This window comes from Tursiops truncatus, chromosome 7, assembly GCF_011762595.2.
Source record: "Tursiops truncatus isolate mTurTru1 chromosome 7, mTurTru1.mat.Y, whole genome shotgun sequence".
NCBI lineage: Eukaryota > Metazoa > Chordata > Mammalia > Artiodactyla > Delphinidae > Tursiops > Tursiops truncatus.
Genome location: NC_047040.1, coordinates 54,233,660 through 54,261,314, shown reverse-complemented (window position 1 = coordinate 54,261,314; position 27,655 = coordinate 54,233,660). Strand labels below are relative to the sequence as shown.

Below are 27,655 nucleotides of genomic sequence, written 5' to 3'. Positions count from 1 at the left end.
AAGCACAGGTTTCTAAAGATACTAACCTAAGACAGTGAAAGTTGTCTCACAGGAGCTGCTGCCCACTTCGTTGGAAATCTCAAATGTGTATTGGCCGCTATCATGCAGTTCGGCGGAATAAAACTTGAGTTGGGCAACATTGTTTTTAAAACTTATTCGATACTTTTTACTGGCAATCAAAGGTCTCCCGTCTTTGTACCATTTGGGCTTGAGCTCTGGGGTACCCGTGACTGTATACTCCAGCGTGGCTGGGTCTCCTGCCGTCACCTGGATCAGTTCTGCCTTCTCAACGATTTTAGCAGGTTCTACAAGAGTATTAAATAGTTGGAATTCTGAAGTGTGTAGTAAGGTTTCATTTTAAAAGGAAATATCAACTCCAAGTTAAAACGTTCTTACACGAACCTTTAACTATTAGTTCCCCAACAGACGTTTGGCTTCCAGCTTCATTTTCAGCCAGGCATGTGTATTTGTCAGCAAAACTAATCTGCACATCAGGGATTATCAAGACTGCAACACCATTGGCAAAGCTCATTTTGATTTTTCCATCTTCTTTAATGATCTTCTGTCCTTTCATCCATGTGACAGAAATGGGTTCTGACCCTTTCACAGCAGCTTGTAAGGTAACCGTTTGTCCTGCTAGTGCAGTAAAATCATCTACTTTCTTTACAAAGATTGGTGGTTCTAATTAAAGAAAGAGAGCACCCAAAATTTCTTAATTCCCAAACACTTCAACACCATATGCATTTAAGAACTTTATCTAGATTACATTTATCTATTCCATAGTGTTGGTTAATTAGAAGAAGAAACCAAATTCAAGAGGAATTACAATTCCATCCAAGAGAAAGAAGCAAGGAAGATAAACGGTTATCAGCTGACAAAATCGCTTATTATGTAGTTCACTTTTGTTATCAGAGATTAAATATTTATACTGGTCTCAAGATAAAGACTGGATTTCCCCCAGGGTCCCAGGTCAAACCAAAGGCAAAAAAAATATTTTCAAAGATTAGGAGAAGAAAAGAAAGTACCAGTTTTCCTTCCTTGGTTTAAGAAAGCTATTTTGACAATTTATTGAAGAGATACCAGTTTTTCAAGCACTAACCTTTTAATAAGTGGGTTGCAAGGCAGCCACACTTCCCAACTTCATTAGCAACCACACACTCATATTCACCAACGTCCGCGCTATTAAACGAAAAGATCTCCAGGGACACGACAGATTTCTGAGAAAACAACCTGTACTTTTTACTACTTCGAATTTGCTTCTTATCCTTGAACCAGCGAATTTCAAATGGTCCAGTGCCTGAGATTTCACAGTGAAGGAGGGCATTTGTTCCTCTCACTATATCTGCAGGCTCGAGAGTTTTGATGAAAGAAGGAGGTTCTACAAAAGCATGAAAGCATTGTATAAAGCATGTGTTACAAGCAATTGAAAAGAAAATATTTTCTCAGGAAAACAATGGACTACGACAGAGTAAACACACCTTTGATAACCATTTCGGCACTGCAGCTGTCACTGCCAACGTCATTCACTGCTTCACACGAGTAATTCCCACTGTCTTCAACTTTTACGTCCGTAATATCAAGGACAGCCTCAGAATTTACAAAAGACATTCTGATTGTGTTACTCTCAGTAAGTTCTTTGTTATTTTTAAACCAAGTAACCTGGATCACAGGTGAGCCTTTCAGCTTGCAGTGGAGGCGTGCTGATTCACCTGGGATCATTAAATAAGAGGGATCCACCTTCTTCACAAAGGATGGTGGCTCTACATGAAGTTAACAAAAATGAGAAGGGAAAAGATATCTGAATCATAAACTACACAAAAGAAAAGTAGACATCATACAACAAAGAGACACATAACACACATAAAATGTCTTCTTGAAATTTCTGAAAAGGCTGTGGTGTACTCAATAGCTTTCCATGTTTCTATGATTCCAACATTTTCCCAGACTCTTGTTTAAAACAAACAAACAAAAACAAAACCAACCAAATTCTACTTATACAAAGAGCAATTTTATGCAAGAAGATAGTTAAGGATTGCCTAGACACTCGAAGTTCTTAGAAGAAGTTTTAAGCAAGCTTTGTTAATGGCAGACAGTTTTAAACAAACAAGAATAAGTGCATTGTGAAGACGACTGAAACAATAAAATCAAACAATGCCAGGATTTCCCCAAACCAAAGAGGCTGCTTGGATGAAATTATTTTAATCACAAAATGAGAGAAGGGAGTGGAAATATTATTCACACACTTCTTACCTCTGATAGTTACTGTCGCTGAAGAGGAGCTGCTTCCAGCCTCATTGGAAGCTGTGCAAACATACGTTCCTGTATCTTTTAGTTTGGCCAGAGGGATCTCGAGGGATGCTATTTTATCTTCAAAACAGATCTTATAATCTTTCCCAGGGGGGAGCTTTTGCCCATTTTTACTCCATGTAACTGTGACTTTTCTGTCTTCATCTGCTTGGCACTCAAGGTGTACCTTCTTATTGACAGCTGATTGCACAGGCTCTAGCTCTTTAATGAAATGTGGTTTGTCGATTATGACCAACTCAGCTTGGCAAGTATCGGCTCCAAACTTGTTAGAAGCCTTACAGGAGTAAACTCCTCTATCTTGAATTGTAAGATTTGAGATTTCTAAAATGTGTTTGTTGTCTGCATCTGAAATCCTGCAGTTAGGGGAAGGTGAGAGGGCCACGCCGTCTTTCTGCCAAATGGTTTCAATCACTGGAGTCCCTGTCACTGTGCAGAGGAACTTGGCTGCCTTACCCACAAAAGTTGTTATGGACTTAGGTCTGGAGAGAAAGGCTGGTGGATATGCCTCTGTAAAAGAAAAGTTTTCAGTGTTATATTTTGTCCCTACAAAGCTCTTGCTGTAATTACATATTCCAAGAAAGAAAAAAGATGAGTAATAGCTTTAGATAGACATGAGACATTACTCAAAGTAGGGTAATGTATGAAGGTGAAAAGATGTGTCAAAGGAAAGGGATGAGAGTTTTTTTTATAGAGGAGCAAGACAGCACTTTAAATGTCTCTATCAAAGGAAAGAACAAATGTTCCTTTATTTCACAACATTGACTCACTATTGCTAAAGCTTTGTCCATTTTATGAGCTGATTAGTTGTTCGAATTATCTGATAAGCAATTCAGCTGGTACGTTAATTCTGCAAATTAGAAGACTGTATGAGGAAGATAAAGAAAACGTACTTGACTTTCCTGAAGAGTAGGGATATTAAGTAATAAAAAGTTTCAGTAGTTTTATAAAGTCTCTCTAACCCTCATGTCGATGACCACTAGCAAATCCTTAAATGGCACAACTTTAAATGTATCCACTAAATCACTCCAAACTTGTAAAAATATTTATAGCAGTAATTTCCCATGTCCATTCTGCATTTGGAAGCAAACATTTAGGAACCTCTCTTTCTGATTAAAAAAAAAAATCCTCCTCTTTCTTCTTTCCTCTTGTGATTTGAAGCTCAAGTGTTAGTCCCATTACTGAACCGGCCTATTTTGGGTAAAGAAATTTCCCGAAGTGTCATTAAGAATAATGCCATGCACTTGGCAGTACGGAGACTCTGATCACAAAGTGAAATCCACTGAATGGGTCACCATGGGCCTGGGGGTGTGGAGTTTCTGATATAAAAGAGTTGTAGAGGAGAGGAAGCTACAGGAAACCCTGGCTTTTTCAAGTCAAAGATGCATGCTGCATTTACCCTTCCCCTCCATGCTGTCATTGAAAAAGATGACCAAGGTAATACTGTAAACCAACTATACTTCAAAAAGAAAAAGACAAAGGGACAGCCTCACCCTGGCATTTCGTGCATGCTTCTGTCAACAGCACAAGTCATTGCTACTTCTCACCCTAAACCATAGTTCATAAGTTCATACTCACATTTTCCCTTTGTAGGAAGAAAGCAAAAGAGAAAGAAAGAGTGAGAGAAAGAGGTAGGAAAGAGTTATTTTTTTTTTTTTTGCTAATGAGGGAATTCAAACTCCTGATGAGTGTTACCTACTTGACAGTCATCCTGTGTGTCCTCAGGAAATGGAGAACAGAATATTTGTGTAGTTACTCTTATTTTTCAATTAGTAATAAAGCTTAGGGTGAGAATCCTAGTTTGTAGTTCTGTACTAGCTCCCTGTCTCTTATTAGGATTTGTTTGACTTTAGTCTTATGCTTTGGCTTTTTTCATTTTGTAATTCTGTTCTTAATTGGTTAACTGGGTCCAAATTATTACACACATTCAGACATCATTTACTTTTTAGTAGCACCAAACTGTCCTGAAATTTTTTATGCTAGAGGTCAAGCCAGACCATTTAATAAAAAGAACAGAACAAAACCAAAACCCAAACCAAACTATGAGGAGCCACTGCTTGTGTGATTCCTTCACATTGCTCTTGAAATAAAAATTTTTTTTCTTTAGCTGTTTTTAGAAATGTGACTGTAAACAATGACTTCTTGTCTCTCATAGGCTCTGCACTACCTAGCCACTGTGTTACCATCTTGGCTACTGGTCTCTCCAGTTGGTAGGACAAGTATCTCCTGCACCTCTACAAAAAGTAAAATAGGCGATAATATGAAATGGAATAACATCTGTGTCAGTGTATGGCATTTACCTGTCACAGTCAGTGTGGCTGTGCAGCTGGCACTGCCATACTCGTTGGAAGCTTTGCAGGTGTACTCGCCACAGTCAACAACCTGGGTTCTCAGGATTTCCAGGGTGGTGACATAATTTGCAGACCGAATAGAACACTTGTCACTCTCACAGATTTCTCGGCCAGCTTTGAACCACTGGAAGCGGACATTGGGAGCACTGTGGATCTCACAGGTGAATTTGGCGAGGTGGCCCAGGGCTACTTCCTGGGGCTCAATTCTCCTCCTGATCACTGGGGCAGCTGCAAAGGGAAGCAGAGCCCATTAGCACACCTCCTTCTCAGGTACCCCACATTTTTCTTTTCCTTCTAAACTTTGTTGCTGTTAATGGAGTGAAACAGTTGAAATTAGTGAAGTGGATTGCAGCAGTTTAAGACAAGTGACTGGAAAATGAGGAAGATCACTGAAGGCAAAAGAAGACAGCAAGCAGCTTTCAACATATTCAATTGCTACTTTTCAGTGAATTGTGAAAAAATGATTAAATTGATGTGATGCTCTTGGCTACATGCATAACAATATGATATATTCTTTAAATATACCATGCTGACTAGGAACACTGCGAATAATGTGAAAAAAACATGATCTACTAAATAAAGTGATGAAGTGAAACAATAGCAAAAAAGATAATCGAAACAAGAAACACAAATAGACAATTAATCATGGTTATTTTGAATTTAAGGATGAGACTGGTGATTTCAGGGTAACTAGGTATTCACTGACAGCTTTTTATTACATATCATTAAAGTATTTTCATATAGAAAGAGACTAAAAAAGCATTTATCAGTATTATGAAATATATGGAAATACGTCTCATTTTAAAAATAAGTAGTAGTGTAGATATAACATACCACCCAGTAAGGCAGTAAGGGAAAAGGGGAAAGTTAATAACCATGATTATGTCTGTGATTTCATTCTTACTCTAAATAAACTGCATTCTGGCAATGGCAGATAAGTGAAAATTCAGTGAGGAAACCTAAATCATTACAACCCAGTGAATGTTAGAACTTGATTCACTGAATCCTTAAAATCCAACCTCTTTTGACTACAGTGAGTTTTGCTGAAGTTGCTGTTTTTCCGTCATCATTCAAGGCCTCACACGTATATTCCCCTTGATGTTCTTCTCTATTTACTTTGTCGATCACTAGCATATATGTATTTTGATCTTGTAAACACTTGAACTTTTCATCTGAAGGCACAAGTTTACTCTCAAAATACCAATTCACCTCTTTGGCATTTGTTATGGATGACGCGAGGCTTACGGTGTCACCTTCCTTGGCAATCACGTCCACCAAGGGCGTCTGTACATCAGGACCACCCTCTCTGAGTGAGCTACCCTCAGCCTCCCGTATCTCTACTGTACAAGCCTTCTCAGTACCACCTTTAGAGGATTTCTCTTTTTCCTCTGATGGTTTTGGTATCTCATCCAGTTTTTCATCAGAGACAGCAGCGGAAGCAGTTGTGGCACCCACAGCTTTGACCTGACTTTCCACCTTAAAATAACTTATCTCTTCCTTTAAGACAAGATATTTAGATTCAACCTCTGGTTCGGTGATTGCTTCAACCTTCTGTGGATCAGAAAAAGAATCCATTTCTTCCTGCAAGTCTATTGTGGCTCCTTTCTGAATTCCAGGTTCCTCAGCTGTTAAGATGTTCATTTCCTCACATATTATAGAGCACAAAGCCTCCTTAAGTTCAGTTTTCAAGTTAGCCATTTGAGGATCAATGCCTTCAATAGTGATGGCTAATTCTTCTGTTAGAGACTTCACTGAAGTAATAAAATAGGTGCACATAATGCGGTTGGGCTCTTGGGTGAAGTCTATGGCCTTGACCTCTACCTGTTCAATGTTTCTTAACCATTCAGAGAAAAGACTCAGCTGCTCGCTGGCCACTGCTGCTTGCAAAGCCCTGCGGATCTGAGTTTTCAGGTTTAACCGCTGCTCTTCAGGAATAGCAGAAAGCAAACTTTCCTTAGAAAGCAGGTCACTTCCCTGCACCTCCTGCACACCATTTATTGCCATGGGCTCTTTTTTATACTTAGTGGTTTGGTTCGGGGGCATTGCCAAGCTGTCAAGACGCTCTTCCTTGAGCAGTACCTGCTTTTCCTCACCTGCCAACGGAAACCTTAAGGACTTGCCTTCCTCAACGCTGGCTGCGAAATCTTGCTTTGCACTGTCCAGTTGATCCACACTTTCCATTAAGATTTCACCTTCTGTGCACGTGTGTTCTGAAGGGACCCGGGAGATCATGATGTCAGGACCCTGGAAACTTTCCACGTGTCCCTCAGCTAAGCTCTGATTCAGGATGAGGGCATTTTGCACCTCTTGCTCTTGAAGGATCACTCTCTGCTCTTCGTCCACTGCGGATACTATCTTTTCTTTTGGTAAAAGTACTTCCTCAGCCACAGAGGTTGGATATGAATGGGCTGGCATTTCTTCTATTGATGACTGTGGATAACTCCCTTCAGGTTCAGCTAATAAAGTTTGCAGAGACTCAACTGTTAATGAACTAATTTCCTCTATGGACATGGCACTTGGGAAGATTTTTTCAGTATCTGGTAGAACCACCTGTAATTCAGGCTCTTGATACATTAGAATATCTTCTTTGGGGAGGGTGTCCTGGGACTGGACAATCTGCAGCTGTACATTGGGAGGTGGTTCCTTGATAGGCTGGACATGAATAGTGTCACTGATGGAAAGAAGTTCACTGATGCTTTCAGGAGTGGGCATATCCTGCTGTAACATGACTGTGGATTGCAGTTGCTCAGCTATGAAAGTAACTTGACTGCTCAGTTCATTGGTTTTAACAATATGCTCGTAAGAAAGCTGCTGTTTTCCTTCTGCAATTAAAGCAGCTTTCAAAATGGTGTCCTTTACAAAAGCTGCAGTCTCCTGTTCTGAGTCAAGTGTCTCAACTGAAGGGACCGTTAACGACGTCTGGGGAAAATCTTCAGGAGCCTCTGGTGTGGACGTTGCTTTACAGGGGGCATCAGTCATGTGTGTGTCTTCCAGAAGCACGAGCAGCTCTGCGGTACAGGTGGATTCACCCCACACATTCTCCGCTTTACAGACATAGAAACCACTATCTTCTTTCTGAGGGTCATTGACGATGAATGTCCCGGAACCATCAGGATTATGAATGATAGTGTAATAAACATTGGTGCAAAGCTGCTTGTTTTCCTTGAACCACGAAACAGTGGGTGCAGGCTCTCCAAGCACCGTGTACTCAAAGATGGCAGGGAGCCCCTGTGCACAGTGAATTGGTTTTAACTCCTTAAGGAAGTAAGGAGGACAAGGACCTTCGAGCTTTTCCAGAGATTTCTCTTCTGCTGATTCTGGTTCTTGGAGCCCCTCTCCTTTGCAATTTATTTTCAGATAGGCACTACATATTGCCTGTCCATATTCATTACTGGCAATACATGTATACTCTCCCTCATCCTCTAATTTTGTGAACAGAATGATCAAGCTGTGATCATTACCGTCAAAAACAAATTTGTAGTCAGCTGAAGGGGTTAACATTACTCCATTAAAGAACCACTGAATTTGAGGCTTGGGAATACCAGTGACAGTAACAGACAACTTAGCCACATCCCCTATGCTTATTTCAGCATTTGACACTTCTTTGATGAAAACTGGGACACTGCCTTCCTTTTTGGAATCGAATTTAGTTGAATGAACTGGAGGTTCAGACAAAAGTTCCAGTGTTTCATTTCTATTAGATAACTGAAGGCCAGAGCTAGAGGTTTGAGGTCCTTCTTCCTCAGCAGACAGAAGAGAACTAGAAAACTCTGTATGGGGAAAAATGATTATTATTTTACTAAAACAAACAAAGAAGTCATCAAAGAATTATGCACCAATTGATGGCCGCCTTCTGTTTTATTCCTGAAATCATTAGATTATCTTGAGATTAATTTATCAAAAGGCACATTTCTAAAATTTTAACCTTAGCTTATTATATTATATGATTATAAATACTGTACTGATGCAACTTTCAGTCCATTTCATTTGTGTTAGAGTTTATACATTTTAAAGATGTTCTTATGAGTTTTCCTTTGTGATACAGTCCCAATTCTAAAGTTTGAGAAACTGCTGGCTGGCTAAATATTGCTAATCAAATAATTCAGGATCCAAATGTTTTTCTTTAAAACACAACTTTTAAATAAAAATTCCACTAAATATTAATTAATTAAAAAAGAATTCAGGATCATTTAAATAAATTTCTAAAAAGATCCAGAATTGTTATTTACATATAGAATTTTCTTGAGTTTAAGAGTGATCTTCATTGTCAAATTGAAGACTGTTTATTTTCAAACTAAAACATCTATGTTCTAGTTACTGCTTATAACTGTTTTCAGTTACTAGAAATGCAAGCCTTCCTTTGCCTGTGTAAATTGCCCTATTACTTCAACAAAGCTTTTATAATGAGGCTTATGTTAAGAAAATGGGAGAATCAGAAATGAGAGAAAACTCCAACATTAAAAATTTAATTATAGTTTATTGCATGAGAAATACCTACACAGTATTATTGAACAGGAAAACAAACAGTGAATAACAGATACTCTTTAAACAGTATCATGGACAGGATGAAAGACGTAATTTGATAACAAGGAATTAGCTTTTCATTAAATTTTTAGGTAAATAGAACAGCTCTGGTTAATAATAGTTTTATTACCTTACCTAGAGCAGTTTTACTATTGTATTAGTTTACTTGCATCACGTGGAATAGTCTTATGCTTTAATTCAAATGTATTAGCAGTAAAAGGCAGGACTCCAGTAGCTGTTGGCTTATATAAATATACTGGTAAAACTTACCTATAGCATGTAGAATACAAACTCAGTTATTATTATTTCAGTTAGTAAGCTGTAAAAACATTGATTAATTTCACATACTAATGGTGACCACTTAACATTTAATCTATAATGTATCACTCATGTCAGCTTTCCCTTTTCACTTGAACTCCCAAAATATCTGTAAAGGGAGTGAATGTCAGTATAGCGAAAATACCCCTACTCACTAACGTGTTGAAATATTTTCAATTGTTTTTACTTTCTTCTAAACATGGTATATTAACTATATGAAAGATACCAGATGAAATTCAAGAGTCCTGAAACATGAAAGGTGTAGTTTAAAATACATGTAGTAATAGTAGCTAATAATTATGTTTAAACTCTACTATGCATAAAACAATGAATTCTTTATCCAGCATCAGAGAAATTCATATTTCAGGCTTTTAAGTTATATGCTGTTGAGTCAGAAAATAAAAAATTCCATTTAATTATCTACAACAATTAATAAGTAAGCCAAGGGTGGGCAAGGCTTATTTTTCTTTATTCAGTCACTTTTATTCTGAATATTCTCAAGTGCAATGAATTTAAGACTAACAGAATTCTAATGAGCAAAATCAAATAAAGCCCACCTTTTTATAAGCATAAAAGTATAGTTTTCAGCCCTTACTGCCAATCCAGTATGGCATTAAAACTTTTTTTTCTTTTCTTTCTTTTTTTTAAGAACAGGTTTGAACTATTGTTATGCTGTATAATGTTTGGGTAAAGTGTGCTTATCATGTTTGTCATGACCTGAATTTCTAATTTATTTAAACATCCATTATGTGACTCAGAGTAGAATAAATCCTTAAGTCCCTAAACTATAGAATTAATTTTATTTCAGGGATTTATGATGTGATATATGATATATATATTATATATATTATATTATATACATATAATATATAATATATAATAATATATAATAATATATATTATGATGTGGTATATAGATATATATCATATCTATAATTATGATCACAGATATTATCTGCTCACTGGTTGAAACAGAAATGATTGTTTCACAATAGTGTATCTATCTTGATAAGTTATGGTGACTCAAAGAAAGCAAAGCGAATGTTCTTTCGGGGGGTGGGGTGGGTGGGGTGTAAGCCTGACTGGTCTGTCTATATCCTACACATTCTCCCAGTTTCTTCTTTAACTTGAAAGGCTTTTAGGGAAGTCCCATTGTGGGAATAAAAAATTTGACAGATGAAAGAAGCATAATAAACATGATTGGATATATGGATTCTCTTGAAAATTAAATTTAAATTAAATGATTAATGTTTTAGAATTAAAGTAAAATTAATGTATTTAATATGATCATGTTATGTAAAAATTGCTCAATGCAGGGGAGAAAATAGCCATTAGATGACAGTGAGTAATTTACAGAGTTGGAGGAAGAGAAGTCTCACAATCAAATTACTATATTCTATTATTCCTCTTGTCATCTGTTGCAAAACTGAAATGTATTCCGAATTATATTAAGAAAAGTTACCACTGGGATGACACAGAATCATAGTTGAACAATCACCTCTGTGGTCTTTTGGTCTAACCCTTCATTTTCAGGTAAGAAAAAACTAAGTTTCTTTATGTTTATTACAGCTTATATGAGAAGATTTAGTTCACAGTGGCACACAGGTACGTTAAGGATTTTGTGAACTTACTATAATTATAATTTTGAAAAACAAAAACAGCCACTTTAGAAACATATATGTTTATGCATCTTAAATTTGAATGCTTATTAATTTCTAGTTTTAAAAATAAAATTCAGAGAAAAGGACAGGAAAGCTAATTATCTTGTTATTTGTATATAATCTGAAATACAAATTACCATATTGCTTCAATACTAGAGATGTCCCACCATCTTTTTCTAATATTAAAGATTCTGAAATTATACTGCAGTTTAAAATTTATATATAAATGTAATATAGTAGTTTCTTGTCCCAACCCCAGTCCAGTATCAAATTAATGCTGCATTTTACACTTAATGCTATCTCAGAAATTGAGAAAATGAGGTAGTCCCAAAAGTGGAAAGATTTATTTGCATATTCTGCAAATGTCTAGGTGAACTCTACCCACCAAGAGATCGCCATTGGTCCCTTCAAAAGCAGCAAGAGTTAAAACACTTAAGAAGAGGGATATTAATAATGAAAATATTTTTTAAAGAGCTAAAAATAAATATGAAGATTGCAAGGTAAAACAGATTATAGAGTTAGTTACCAATTGGGCAAAGCTAGTTTCTGTTGCTGCTTGGTTTGTTCTAAGTCTGAATAAATAAGCATGTATTTGGGTGCAAAAGAGTTATCGTTTCCAAAATGACTTAGAGCAGAGAGATTTTACCTTACCAATTTGTCTGTGTGGTCATCTGATATGGTCTTCCATTTCACATTTTACTTGACATACACAGTTTATCTGCTAAAAGAGAATGCATTCTGCTGAAGGACTTTATGGAGTAGAAGGAGGGTAAAGTAGAAGTACCAACGATTAGGTAGCCAAGGAGATGTTTAATAGTGTTTGATGATTCACAGCAGAATTGACACAGGTGATAATTCCACAGTTTAGATAATAGAATATTTACATGTATTACAAACATGAGATTTCCACATAGAGAAACTGTTTTCCCTGGGGTTTTTCAATGTAATTTGTTCAAATAGAGTAGATGTATTTGGAGATTTATTAGAACTATATAATCTGGAAAGTGTGAAAGCATTCAAGTCCATTCTCATCATTATGGGGACACTAACACCTTGCATGAGGAGCTTTAAATTAGGGTGAGCACTGCACAGGCCTCAGCCATGCCCAATTTGTTCGTAGCTACACACCTGTACTCACCTTCGTCCTCCTTCACTAAGCTCGTTATGAACAGGTTGTGGAACCCTATGCCACTTTCCTCGGCACTGAACCTTGTTCCTTGCACCAATCTCCCATCTTTGTACCAGTAAACCGTGGGCCTCGGAGAGCCACGGACTAAACACTGGAAATAAGCTGCTGTCCCTAACGGTGCTGAACAGTCAGAAATACCTTTGATAAACCTGGGAGGCCCTTCCTCCACCTGAAATTCAAAAAAGCTGTCTGAATATTTGCTCCTTAAGACTAATTCTTCCTTCACACTGCTCAATGTCACTTTACTTTTCTTTGACAGCAGAGCCAACATTTCGGAATCTCCCATGGTGAGGAATCCCCGACAGATAGCCTCCCCTACATAATTCACAGCTCTGCACCGGTACGTTGCACTATCGGAAAGACAGACGTTGCGAATCTTAAGGGTGTGACTTCCCTTCTCCTCACTAATCACATATTTAGCGTCATCTGGCTCAATACACATATATTCTTTATACCATTTCACTTCAGGAGTTGGGATGCCTATGACTGAACATTTGAACACAGCGTCTGAGTTTTCTGGAATTCTAAAATCACAAATAGGCATTATAAAGCGAGGAGGCATTTCAAATACTTCTAAGTCAATTTTTAAATCTTTGTCTTCTTCCTCCCTTGAAGCCATACTTGGATCTGCTAAATTCAATGGGAGAACATCCAGACTCACAACCATGCTTTTATGATCAGGAGTAAATTCAGGAACTGTGACTATTTTCACTTGCTTCTCAAATTCTTTAACATCTTTTTCACTTAATTCAACTTCCAGGACAATTTCTTGAGGAGAAGGTGTTCTTGATGACCCAGTGTTTTCCAAATCGAACTCCATGACATGCTGATGTGTTACTGGAGGTGGAAGGGCCACTGCTCTCTCTTTTGGGGGCACAATGTCTACATGTGCAAAGCTCTTTGCTTCCCCTATGATGTTTACAGCATGGCACATGTACTCGCCTCCCTCTCCTTTTTGAATGTTAGCAATTTCCAAAGAACACACATTACCCACCCTTTCTATTTTGATTCTTTCATCTGGCTCTAGCAAAGATTTATTTCGATACCATTTCACACCAGGAACTGGAAGGCCCTCAACTTCAACAATGAAGCCCAAGGTTGTGTTTTCATAGATCTTCCTTTTGGTCAGAGGTTCAATAAAAGATGGAGGCATTTCATTGTCTTTTGGTTCAATGGCTTCATTGGGCGTGCCAAAGGAATCAGAACGCCATAATTCATAAGCTGAGCTTCTCTCTTCTGTAGGTGTGTGGAAATGTTCACTTGATGGACTGTCCTCCCTTTCTAGTTTTGATGGGCACCTTTTAAAGATTGCAGTGGGGTTTGGTCCTCCAGTAGGAACAGAATATCTTTCAACAGTTTCTCCTCCTAAAGGTCTAGAATATCTCTCTAGTGTCTCCCCTGAGGGCGTGGAATACCTCTCTAAGGTCTCTCCTGGAGGTGTGGAATATCTCTCCAGGGTGTCTCCCGGAGGTGTGGAGTATCTCTCCAGGGTCTCTCCTGGAGGTGTGGAATATCTCTCCAGGGTGTCTCCTGGAGGTGTGGAGTATCTCTCTAGGGTCTCTCCTGGAGGTGTGGAGTATCTCTCCAGGGTGTCTCCTGGAGGTGTGGAGTATCTCTCCAGGGTCTCTCCTGAGGGTGTAGAACACCTTTCTGCTACCTTGCCTTCGGAAGGTGTTGAGTACCTTTCAGTAGCTTCCTCTAAAGGTGTGGTCCTTTCAATAGTCTTACCTCCTAAATTTGTTGAGGATTTTTTAGCTGTGTCTACAGGAGTAAGATACAAATCAGGAGACTTTGGAGTTTCAAGATGTTCAACAGAGGATGGTGGGGTATAAAACTGATCTAGCTCAGAGAGTGCTTCACTGCTTGTACTTCCCACATCAATTGAAATATCAGATTCAGGAGAAAATGGGCGTCCCAGTGATTCCTGTTGTTGGTTGTAGTACTCATACACAGTGCTGAAAGTTACTTCTTCAACCTCCATTGATGTGACTGATTCACTGTGGACAAGATCTGCCTTGTGCTTGGTGTCTGCAGTCTCAGGGACTTCATGTTTTCCAGCAGCCAGTAAGTACTGTGTTAGGGAGGTCTCACATTCCATTACCTCCGTTGTATGTGCCTCATCCAACTTAGGAGGGTTTTCAGAAAAACAAGTTTCTATATTTTCTTTTTCAGTACTGGAGAAAGAAGTTTCATTCTGAACTTGAATTTCTTCATAACATTTTTCTTTTCCAGGAGCATCCATTTTCTCACTTATTTGATCATTTGGATTCCGTTGTTCCTCAGTCATTAAGAATGGAAAGTGCTGACTCAGGGAAATTTTTCTGCGGCATGTGTCTGCTTCCTGAACCTCTCTTATGTGGTCTCCCAAAATTCCAGCAGTATATCCCTGTGTCCCTCCATCTTGCTTTTGAAATGACTCCAACTCTGGTTCCAAAGAATGCTCCTCCTCCTTTTTACAAACCTCTATAAGCTTTTCCTCACTTGCTTTTTTCACATGTGAAATGAAACTCCTATCCCCATTTTTCTCAGAAATATCAGTTTTTCCTACATCTGTGGATGAGGTTGAAAGTAGGGCACACGGTTCACTATGGATCTCTTCAGAAATAGTTTTAAGAGAAATATCAGTATTTAAAATTTCTAAATTTTGTTCCTGCTTATGTTTTTCCAAATAAGAGGCATTTTCATCACTACCACTTTTCTCCCTCACAGTCCTATCTAAAAACTCCTTACTGGAAGAAATCTCTGGATTGGTAAATATGTTACTTTGTGCGCTTTGAGAGGTATTCTGTGTATCAGATTGTAATGTTTCAGTGCTAGGAACTTCCTCTTTATATGGTGTTTCCTGCTGTTGCCTAGTTTCTTGCTCTTGAAACTCCTTAGCTGGGTCTCCTAAATGAGAATACATTTGCTTCAGATCAAATACAATACTCTCAGCCTCGGTTGTTTCGGAAGCAGGATGCTGGGTTTGAAAATAAGCTTCTTCTGATTGGTCACTATCTAGTCTAACTTCCTGAAATTTTACATCCGCATTTTCTATTTGAGCATGAAATTGCTTTAGGTCAAATGTAATAGGTGCTTCATGTTCAGCCCTTTCAGCAACTGCAGATTGATCTATAAGACCTACTTCCTTCTGTTGTTCCCTCTCTTGTACTTTAAGTACCTTATGAGTTTGAGAAGAAAGCAGCTTTAAATTCATTACAATGTTAGATGAATCTTGTTCAGTGTTTGGAGGCATTTCCTCTGCCTGATGCATATTTGTGTTTAGGTTACTTGATCTTGATTTTCTTTGCTTTAAGGGAAAGTCTTTGTCATCAAGCTTCTTTTGAGGAGGATTCACAAATGATTTCTTGGTAGGTCTTTTTTCTAGAACGCCTTTTTCTATATGTTGTAACTTTTCAAATGCAATGATTCTATGCCTCACCTTTTTTCCTGGGTAGTATCTCCCTTCCCCAAAGGGTTCTTTGTATACAATGATGGACGATTCTTTTGTATTGTAACCATCAGAAGTTCTCTCAGAGTGGATATTTGATAAATAGTCACTTTGGGCATATTCTTGCACGTTTTCCCTTTCTGGTCCACCAAGTTTCCCCAAATCGTTTCTTACCTCTTTCCTAATTTTGACTTCACTGAAATCATCAACAGATGGATAGACAGTCCCCTCTGCTTGGTGTAACTTTGATTTTTCATTTACATGTTCCTCTTTCTCTTCATCCTGACATTGTATGAGTTCAGCTCGGAGAGGCTTGTTGATTGTTATGGATGTAGAAGCACCCTGCATAAATATGGGCAGTTTTTCTCTAGAAGATGTGCAAGAAACCTGGACTTTCTGGTCTATCTGTTCAATTGTCTCAAGGCTTTGAAAATATCCTCTTACAGAATATTCTTTTATATTGGATTGGGGAGTAAAAGGACCGGTTGGATAATCATGAAAGTGTGCCCTTACAGATTCTCCCTGAATGTGTTGATCTTTGGAATATTTGGCATAAATTCCACCCATATTTTCTAATTGACTATATTCCCTGTGAGTGACAGGTTCCACTGTTAGATCTGAAACACTCTCAACCATTCCTGAACTGTTTTCAGCAACACATTCATATTTTCCAGAATCTTGAGAATTAACATCATTAATATATAACCTGTGGCTACAATTAACTTCTTCAAACTGGAACTTCTTGTTCTGCTTTAAAAGGACTCCATTGTGGAACCATGTCACAGCTGGTTTAGGCTCACCAGACAGTGAACATTCAAGGACTATGGAATCCCCTTCTCTACAACTGGCATGCTTTGGCATTTCTTGCAACACTTCTGGCGGCTCGTTAGTAATATCAGATGAAAATATAAATTTGTGCTTTGGTGACCGAGTAGCCTCATCTTGAGGTGTTGCTTTAGGTTCCAACTCCTCCAGTTGAAACAACTCTCTTGACTCTTTATCCTGTTCTGGGGTAGGAGTAGCTGCCGTTATCTGAATTTCTACAGGAAAGGAAAGAAGTTCTATGTCTGCAGAGGGAGGAACTGGTGGGTTAGCTTTTAACATATGGAGATTTGTTTGGCCTTCCTGTCTCAGAGATGGAGGAACGCCTTTTGCTTGGTCAAACACCAATGTCAGCTCCTCTTCTTCATCAGTGTAGTCATGCAACACTGGGACCCTATGTGCTTCGACATCATGCCTTTGTTTTGACTTCACTTTAAGTACACCAGTTGTTTTTACTGTTCCGTATTGGTTAAACAGCACACAGGTAATGAAACCTTCATTTTGAGGATGGACAGAAGAAAAGGTTAACGTTGAATAGTTTTTGAAAGTCTGAGTGATAAAGCCTCGATTACATGGGATTGGTACATCATTGTTATACCATGTCACTATGGGTTGAGGATATCCTTGAAAATGACACACAAATTCACAGCTATCACCTTCATAAACTTCTTGAGGTTCAATTTCTTGAAGAAATGAAGGTGGGCAACGTTGTGGATGTTTCTGGAAAGAATTTTCGAAAAATCTTGTGGTTTTTTCTTCCTGTTCAGTTTTGAATTCATCGACTTTTGTGGAAGTGGAGTGTTGAAATTCTCTCAAATCATCTTTTCTTATTTGGTCAATATCTAATGCTTCACTTTCTTGAATATTTACAACTGCACCAAAAGATTCACTGGTGTATGGTATAGTAACTTGAGACACCTTTTCAGGGGTCTCATATATTTCCTCATTCTTACTTACATTTGTGATATCTTTAGATGACTCTACAATTTCCGCTTGGGTCATAAGTTTTTCAAGTTGTTCTCTTGCTTGGATATTTTCATTTACTAGAATCCTACCATATAAATGGTCCCTTGATAGACTTTCTCTTAGGAATGCCTCTTGGCTCATTCTCATTTCAGTCTGGAGAATTTCCTCATCAACAGTAGTTTGAAAGCTTGTGGGAGGTTCTCCAGATTCTACATTTTGATCCATTAGATTAGGAAGGACCTGTGGATCTTGGACAATACCCTCAGTTGAATTATCTACCTTATCCCTATTGTCAGCTAGATCAGATACAGACCCGCTTTTTATTTCCTCTCGAGAGAACAGAACGTCTTTATCACTGTCTTCACTTCTCAAAGTTCTTGAACTTATTTCAGATGACATATCTAACAAAGATAATTTCTTTTTCTCCATTAACATTTTTCTAGCCTCCCGTAAATGCTGCAACTTCATTTTGGTCTCCTCATCCAGGAAACTTTCACCTACATTAAGCCATCCCCTTGTGTCAGATTTACTTTCTAAATATTCTTCATCATACATTAAATCTGTTTTCCTGCCAGGACTTACTGTCTTAAAGTGTATAGTTCGCATGATTCCCTGTTGTTCCGCGTCTTGTTTCTTGTTAAAGGGAGAGCCAGTAAACCTCAGGTCAACCTTTAATCTATCGTCTCTCCTTTCAGCTAAAGCCTCCATATTTCCATGTGTCTGTTCTGCCCTTTTCAGAAATTCTAAATATTTCTCATCTTGCCCTTTTTCAATAACAAGCAACGATGCAGTTGACTCAGCAGACCCTTCACTATTAATTGCTAATAATCTATAACTTCCAGTATCTCTGTCTTGGACCCTTTTAACCTCTAAGCTGGAAGAGTGATGATGTAAATCACTCTTTGTTTTTATGACCCGTCGAAGACCTGTTGGGATAGGTCGATTGTTATGAAACCAAGTCATTTCTGGAGTTGGACAGGCAATTAATCTACATGTAAAAACAACAGGTTCACCCTCGAAAACATATTTAAACATAAGCTTTTGGGTAAAACACGGCTTGAAATATTTGGGCCAGGAGCTTGTAGATGATATTCTACTTGCATATCTTTTAGCAGCCATGGAGCTGTGATCTATGTCTTCAGAATCTGAGAAGGCAACACGGGTATCTCTTTCTGAATGTTCAGATGCTTCCTCAGAGAACAATTCTGAAAAAAAGTTCAATTATAAAGCATTTTACTATTTTCCATAGTATTTGAAAAAGTTGAAAATAAATGAAATTGCAAAATAGGAAATGAAATAAAGTGCATGCTACAGATTCTCACAAATCCATAAAAAATTTCACTCACCATATTTGTTCGAATAAACGCAACACCATGCTCTGTTTAAAAGATTCTGACACGAAAATCGTTCGTTGTCTGGTCTTTTCTTCAAACTGCTGAAATTTCTTCTTGAACAAGCAAAAATGAATTTCAAAATAACATGTTCCTGTGCGTATTTGTTTTGAGAGCAGGAAAACTGTCCTTTTGATGGCTAAGAGGAAAATCTTACCTGACTTGCAGAGAGTGGAATAAACGCCCTTTCTGATCCTTTTGATTATAGATTAAATTATTGTATTTTTGGAGAATTAACTATTTAAGATATATATACGAGAACTATAACCATAAATGATTAGCTAAAATAAAATAAAATAAAATAAAATGAGAAGGCGTTTATTCGAACTAATACAGCCATAAAGTCACGATGTTATGCAAAGAAAAGCAGGCAATAAGGATCACATAAGGCAGCTATCTGCAAGCCAGTGTAAGAGACATATCAATGTTAAAATGATGTATGTGCATGAAGTGTAAACCAGAATGAGAATGTAACATTTTCACACACCCTAAATAAAAAAGCATCTCAATGATAATTCATTCATGATGTTGCATTCTGAGAATGACAGCTAGGTTATTGTCTCTTGTTCAATTTAATTCACAGTGATTTTGAAAACAAACTTCTAGTTCATGATTTCATGCATTAAGATGACAACCTTTTCTAATACACGCTTTTGAAAATGGCTGCAAACATGAAGTTGATTATGGCTGATAAATTTTAAATATAAGATTTTAAATTACCATAAAACAAATTACTGTGAAATGCATGTAACTATCAGCATACTAAACCAGGCATGCAACACAGTAATATATACTGTAAGAGATATATTTGTACATCTATGTCATTTTTCTCAATACTACTAACAGAAGGCAGCTCAAGGATTCTATTAATCCTTCAGAATTTCTACTTAAATCTCATATTCAATATAACCATACCTTTCATCTCCATCTCAATCTGCTCATGCAACATTGATTCAGGAGCTAGAATGCAAAAACAAGAGATTTTCATGATTAATTCCATGTACTTTCTGCCTCAATTCATGATTCATACAATTACAATTTTCTCTTTACTATAATAGAAAACTACATCCCCCAAATGCACCCCCCAAAATCCATGCCAAACAGATCAATGAGCTGATAAAGTACATGACAATGATGAAAGATTTTAAAACATTTTTATTTTAGGTTCTCTATGAAATTTCCACTTTTACTTCCACAATTCCCCATGCCTTTTACATGCACTGAGAAAAGCAATCCACAAACAAAAGGAATATTTCTTTTTTAATGTCTTGTTGACTGACTACTTGCTAGGAGATGAAATCACATTTAGAAGGAACATGCATTTTCTAACTTGCCACTTTTAACTGAGGGCCATTCTCAGATTTCCCTGCAGAATTGAGTTTTCTGCTAGTAAACACTCCTTTGATTTGAACCACCTTTAAAACTTCACGCGAAGTCCAATTACATGTTAAAGAGCAGAACAAAGAGTCCTCAACTCAAAATTACTTTTATTACATAAGGAAAAGTCACAGCCTTTAGACACAATCGTCTCTGGGTGGCTTCAGAGAAAGCAGGTGCTCAGGTAACACTCTCATTCTCCCGTCTGTGTGACACAAGTCAGTGTGATTGCCGCCCTGGCTTCTCAGTTCCTTGTGGTCTTTGGCATGAAGTTACTGACAAACTTGATGTTTTCTTTGACGATGCTCTCTTTACTTCACGGGTTGTTTTAATTTTGGACTCTTTGAGTGTTTTAATACTTTTAGTGTCTGAACCAAGGGTAATTTTGGTAAGTGGTCTGGTTTGCAATTCTTTTGCTAGGTAAGAATAAAGTTTGGAAAAGGAATAAATTAGTTGTGTTTGTAAGAGTAAAACACACGTGGAATTTAGAGACGATGGAATGTCATTAGGATGAGAGGGTAAGCAGCACATTAGTCCCCAAACTAGGATATCTCTATGCTTACTACGCACATAAGAACTCTACTCAAACAGACTTACGGGGGTTCACATTCCTACCTGATTTTCATGGATAACTAGCCTATGTAAAATTATTAGGCCCAAATCGAAGAGGAACAGATAAAGACTGGCCTATATTAGATAATTAGATAACTGTGCCTGATCCTTCACTCTTCAAACACTGAAAAGTGGCTTCTCTTTTAACTTTCTTCAGTAAGGCAGTCTGGATTTCCCAAGGGAAAAAAAAATGCTCACGCACCAAGAACATTTTAATAATAGAATTGTTGGAACTGAGTGAACTGGAAATCCTGAGGCAAAAATGTCCAGCTCAAATCCACTCTGGGAACATGATGATGAAGCACTGTCCTAGGGCACTAGGTTCTTTAGGAAGCGAGTTGGAAGACCTACATTTCTCCCACCTCCACAACACACCAGCTCCCAATTATCTTGCTGCGGAAACCGTCACAGTTGTCACCTACGTGACTTGTAGACAACGCCTCCAGATAGACAGTTTCTTGTGTGATTACTGTGCTAGCCAGCAGCTATGGTGAAACTGAGGGTCAACTTTCTGGATGGTGGAATTTTCTACCTAATTTGCATAATTAGACCTCAGTTCTTGAGCTATTCCTTTCTTAGGCTTTGAAAATTAATCAGAAATAGCTATAGACCAAAATGTCAGATTAAGAAAAAACAAATCCTCCTTTTGGTGAGTGAGGATTGCAGATACATTAAGTGAATTAATGAATCTATCTCAAAATTCACTGCAGAGATGGCCGTGCACACAGCACTGTATTGCCCCCATTCATCTCTGACGCCTCAACAATAATATGGCCAGATCAGGGAAGAGCTAGAGGCCGCAGCTCTCCACAGACCCCTGGAGATGCCTAAACTTCTTCCACCAGCTTCCCTCCATGGGATTCAGTGAAGGTCCTTTGCTGCAGACACACAGCACAGGCTTCTAGTACCTGAAGAATACTTTTCTCATTTTATTAGCATCCAAGAAGAAAGTCCATGGAAGGAAGGAAGAAGTTAACCTTTGCCCAAATTTGCCCAAATTTGTGCCCCTTCTAGACACAGTGGTGAATCAAGCACAATAACAACAAAAATAATGATCTTGCTGTGAGATAATTCTACAATTCTGGGAGGATCTGAGACTATAAAGCAGCAGCATTTATTGAGAAATATCTAAAGACTACTAATTTTGGTCCAGACAGTGCCAGGCACAATAATAAATACTCAATAAACACTTGATGAACTCTAACATCTGAACCTTCTTTGGTACACTTCCTAGGTGGCACATTTGGTAAGTATTAGAAAAAAGAGCACATACGAAACAAACCTTGACTTCCTGAACTCAGATGTGAAAGTTAAACTTCCTTGAATCTAGACTGGAAAGTTACATGTTCTTAAGTTTGGCCAACGACTTGGCTGACTTTCATAAGTCATTTATGAATAGAGTGCTAATTTAAGGGTATTCTATTTAATATATTCATTGATTCAATCTGCATGATGGAAAAGCTGCATAAAGCGATGAGGATGAAATGAAGCAAGTCAGAGCTAAATAGCAAATAACCACCTTCTACTCTTAGTACTGCTGATGTTGTCTTCTCTCCGTACTCATTGTGGACAACGCAGCTGTACAATCCTTGGTCTACCAGCTGAACATTACATATGGTAAGTAACTGAGCATTGCCATTTTGTGACTGCTTCACTCTCTTAGATTCCTCTATCTTTACACCTTCATGAGTCCAGGTTACGTCAACGGAAGGTTCTTCTGAAACACAGAGGAATTGAGCCGTGTCGCCCCACTTTACACAGAGGTCCTGAAGATGCAGGAGAATCCTTGGTGCTTCATCCACTGGCTCTTCAGCACATTTCTCAGATAACTCAGTGCTTTCTGCAATTTGTGAAAGGGATGCAGTATGGTGCAACTCTACATCTCGAATGGATGTAGCTGTGTGGGCGGAACTTTGAGATACACCTTCAAAAACCTGAAATTCATATTCATATGATGATCCTTGAAATGACTTAATTTCGCTTTGGGATATTTTGCTCTCCTGCTTTGTGAAACAGGAATCTGCCACTGTCTGGGACTTGGTGGACTCTCTTACATTTTTCCCAGAACTTTGCCTAGCTAGGGCTTGCACTGTACGATCAAGTGACAAGAAAAAGAAAAGAACATTAGGATCTAAGCTTTGTCACCTGGCTAGGTTAGTAACATAAAATGGCACGGAAGATGAAGATGAAAGACGTCACTGTTACTTGGAAGCAGCATGCCAGATGCAGTGTGCTCCAGGATGTCAGGGTGACACAAAAGAAAATTCATTCCCAGTGATCCAGTGATGGATGGATGATGAAGGCTCATGCGGATGCCATACAGTATCTGCTTCCTTCTTTTTGTTGTCATTGCAGCTATCCAGAATGACATAGCCGCTCCCTCTTTTTTTCTGACTCTATTCGGGATATCATTTGTCCTCCCTCCACCATATACTTTATCAAAAATATGTAGCAAATAAATCATTAATGATGCAATGATGAGATGCTGTTTAGAAAAGTAAAAATGTCAAGCAAAGTTGATGCCTAACCAAATAATAACTAGTGTAATGCCCAGAACACGTACTTCAGTGAGATTTAAAGTACACTGGTTAAAATATAATTGAGGACTTAGGGGCACCTGGGTGTTACTTTGTTAATAAATTATGGACCGACCACAATATGCACCAAGACACACAGCAGAGACTCTCATTAGTAACAGTGGGAGTAGGAGGGATGCAGCAGATCAAAGTCGTTGAAGCAAGCCAGGCTTTCTTTACCTTTTGGAGTCACTGTGAGTATAGCTGCACAAATGGCTTCCCCAGCGCTATTGGCTGCTTTGCAAGAGTACTGGCCGGCATGCTCTGAGTAAGCATCAACTATAAGCATTAAAGCCATGCCTGTGGACTCCTCAAAATGGAAAACTACATCTTTTGTTGGTAGAATTGGTTGCTGGTTATGCAACCACTGGATTTCTGGCTTGGGAATGCCAGAAACCCTGGCATGGAATCTGACTGTCTCCCCGCTGTGCACCCTGAGGCTTGACAGAGGCTGGATGAAGATGGGCTTTTGGCCAAGGGGCTCCTTCTTAAATGAAACTGACGAAGAGACATGCCATTGAGAGTCTGATGTAACTTCTTCAAGTTTGCTAAATCCTGAAAAGAAGCATGCCAACCTTTAATGTCTTACCCTGCACTGAAACCAGAACTTACTGGGAGTTGTCTACAGATCTGTTGTAAATTTCAGTGGTGAACTAGAATCCAGACCAATCCTGATGCCTTGTCAACGTATGTCACTACATACACACATTGATTCAAAGTCACACAAGTTCCCTTCCATTTTCCAGACAAACATGCTGAGACATAACTAGTCTAAGGAACTTCACTACATTGTGCATGAAGGCAGTCGTGGAGTATGCAATTCAGTTTAGGTATTCTTGTCTTCTGTTGTTATTTTTTTCCCTCTGGTTGTCAAACCAGCTTTTCTTTTTTGTAAACCACACTACACTGATTATTAAGAAAACCTCTGGTTATTATAATAAGTGTTTAAAATCAAGGAAAAAATCAAAAGTTGCCCTAACTCTTTATGTATTTGTATATGCTTAAAATTACAGAGACTAATTTAGCTCAGGAAAAACAGCCTGAATCTATAAAAATACTATCTCATTTTGAATCAAAGTGCCCCCCACCCCGATACTGAGGAAGTGTTTCTGATTGCAGCTGAAGAGCCCCAAGTAACAGAGATGTTAAACCATCTTACAGTGGAGCCCCTCAACCCTCAGGCATTCTTTGAATGACAGTAAACACATCCAGCTGGTGTACAGACCTGAAATCACCCACTGTAGCTTCTGTGAAATCAGAATTGTGTCAGTACAATGGTGGGATGGTAACACTCTTAGATTTAAAAACATTTTTTTTAGAATTTGCATCCTAGTCAGATGAGAAAACAGATCTATCTAGTTCTTTAGCATATTTCTCCCCATTCTGATACATGCTGATCAGGAAGCATGAAAGCTGATGATGAGAGCAACACATTACAAAATTCTATGGAGACAAAGCAGGGCAAAATAAAAAATGATGGTTTGTGATTCATAATGAGAAGGGGTAACTGAAAAGCGAGAACATCACATATAACATGGAAACAATTAGTCACATTAAGAGAATGGTAGGACCAACGATGATTTACGTGAAATCCTTAGTGATTTGTTACTGACATTGTGAGATTAGATCCATATTTAAATGTGGTACTTAAAGTTGTTTTACTGTACCTTCCAGTCTCAAAGTGGCTGTGCTTGATACTTGACCTACAACATTACTAGCAACAAAAGTATAAACTCCTTCATCTTCTGGAAAAGCTTCAGCAATTTCCAGCTGGTAAGTGTCTTCAAACTGAGTCATTTTAAAGAACCGAGATGGCTTGATTTTCTTGTCTTTGCTGTACCAAGACACTTTTAGATCTGTAACGTGAAAGGAAAAGGATCTTTAAATCACTGGAACAAGTGGATATTTTTATTTACCTGCAAACACAATATTGACTATATTAGTGACTAATTTTATATTTATCTAAATAACATTATACTTTTCTTTTGGGCATGCCACATCTGATCTTATATAATTTCATTTTTAAGAAGGAAACATGATTCTAGAAAAATCCAGCTTATAGATGGGTTATAATGTTTGAAAATTTACAATTTTAGTTATATTCTTTTTAACCATTTGCCTGTCATGCTATGGAAGCAAAGATAAGGTTTTGACATGTTCAGTCAAATGAGAAGAAGACTGTCCTGAGAAACAGTCATCATAAAGGGTTTGATCTGAGATTGTGGTTACCTACTGAGACAGGAAGTGAGGGAAATATGCATAGTGGTTAGGCAGAAAGACCCATCAAAAACAGACCTGAGAAGATGAACATTCCATAAAGTCTAAAAGAGACACCCTTAAAGGATGAAGAAAAATCTCTATTATTTTGTTACCAGTAGGCAAGCACTGGAAGGTCTCAGCAAAAAAGAAAATTTTTAAAATGGAAAGAGTCATGAAATTTGGGCATCCTAGATATATTTGGCTTTTTTCAAAGTAGGAGTAATAATAAATAATAATAAAACTAGCGAGTAGGAACCAAGATGGCAGAGTAGAAGGAGGTGCTCTCACTCCCTCTTGTGAGAACACCAGAATTACAACTAGCTGCTGGACAATCATCGACAGGAAGACACTGGAACTCACCAAAAAAGATACCCCACATCCAAAGACAAAGGAGAAGCCACAATGAGATGGTAGGAGGGGTGCAATCACGTAAAATCAAATCCCATAACTGCTGGGTGGGTGACTCACAGACTGGAGAACACTTATCCCACAGAAGTCCACCCACTGGACTGAAGGTTCTGAGCCCCATGTCAGGCTTCCCAACCTGGGGGCCCGGCAACGGGAGGAGGAATTCCTTGAGAATCAGACTTTGAAGTCTAGTGGGATTTGAATGCAGGACTTCGACAGGATTGGGGGAAACAGAGACTCCACTCTTGGAGGCACACACAAAGTAGTGTGTGCATCGGGACCCAGGGGAAGGAGCAGTGAACCCAGGGAAGACTGAACCAGACCTACCTGCTAGTGTTGGAGGGTCTCCTGCAGAGGCGGGGGGTGGCTGTGGGTCAATGTGGGGACAAGGACACTGGCAGCAGAACTTCTGGGAAGTACTCCTTGGCGTGAGCCCTCCCAGAGTCTGTCATTAGCCCCACCAAAGAGCCCAGGTAGGCTCCAGTGTTGGGTTGCCTCAGGCCAAACAACCAACAGGGAGGGAACCCAGCCCCTCCCATCAGCAGTCAGGCAGATTAAAGTTCTACTGAGTTCTGCCCACCAGAGCTACAGTCAGCTCTACCCACCACCAGTCCCTCCCATCAGGAAACTTGCACAAGCCTCTTAGATAGCCTCATCCACCAGAGGGCAGACAGCAGAAGCAAGAAGAACTATAATCCTGCAGCCTGTGGAACAAAAAGCACATTCACAGAAAGATAGAGAAGATGAAAAGGCAGAGGGCTATGTACCAGATGAAGGAACAAGATAAAACCCCAGAAAAACAACTAAATGAAGTGGAGATAGGCAACCTTCCAGGAAAAGAATTCAGAATAATGACAGTGAAGATGATCCAGGACCTCGGAAAAAGAATGGAGGCAAAGATCGAGAAGATGCAAGAAATGTTTAACAAAGACCTAGAAGAATTAAAGAACAAACAAACAGAGATGAACAATACAATAACTGAAATGAAAACTACACTAGAAGGAATCAAGAGCCGAATAACTGAGGCAGAAGAATGGATAAGTGACCTGGAAGACAGAATAGTGGAATTCACTGCTGCAGAACAGAACAAAGAAAAAAAGAATGAAAAGAAGTGAAGACAGCCTAAGAGACCACTGGGACAACATTAAATGCAACAACATTCACATTATAGGGTTCCCAGAAGGAGAAGAGAGAGAGAAAGGACCAGAGAAAATATTTGAAGAGATTATAGTCGAAAACTTCCCTAACATGGGAAAGGAAAGAGTCACCCAAGTCCAGGAAGGGCAGTGAGTCCCATACAGGATAAACACAAGGAGAAATACGCCGAGACACATAGTAATCAAATTGGCAAAAAATAAAGACAAAGAAAAATTATTAAAAGCAGCAAGGGAAAAATGACACATAACATACAAGGGAACTCCCATAAGGTTAACAGTTGATTTCTCAGCACAAACTCTACAAGCCAGA

At 38.5% G+C, this 27,655-nt stretch overlaps 2 protein-coding genes across 2 annotated transcripts in view; both read right to left on the bottom strand.

The window, feature by feature from the left end:
• The window catches only part of TTN (titin), a 281,892-nt gene that overhangs the window by 202,018 nt on the left and 52,219 nt on the right, over positions 1 to 27,655 (bottom strand). Inside the window, 9 exon segments of the mRNA XM_033859976.2 lie at positions 27 to 305; positions 403 to 681; positions 1,100 to 1,378; positions 1,479 to 1,760; positions 2,251 to 2,814; positions 4,605 to 4,883; positions 5,675 to 8,425; positions 19,872 to 19,916; positions 25,189 to 25,377. Coding sequence (XP_033715867.1) covers positions 27 to 305; positions 403 to 681; positions 1,100 to 1,378; positions 1,479 to 1,760; positions 2,251 to 2,814; positions 4,605 to 4,883; positions 5,675 to 8,425; positions 19,872 to 19,916; positions 25,189 to 25,377 — 4,947 coding nt within the window.
• LOC141279168 (uncharacterized) lies at positions 9,140 to 18,743 on the bottom strand. Its single transcript, XM_073807532.1, has one exon. It carries the CDS (start codon positions 18,682 to 18,684, stop codon positions 12,226 to 12,228), a length of 6,459 nt encoding a protein of 2,152 aa, XP_073663633.1. The 5' UTR covers positions 18,685 to 18,743; the 3' UTR covers positions 9,140 to 12,225.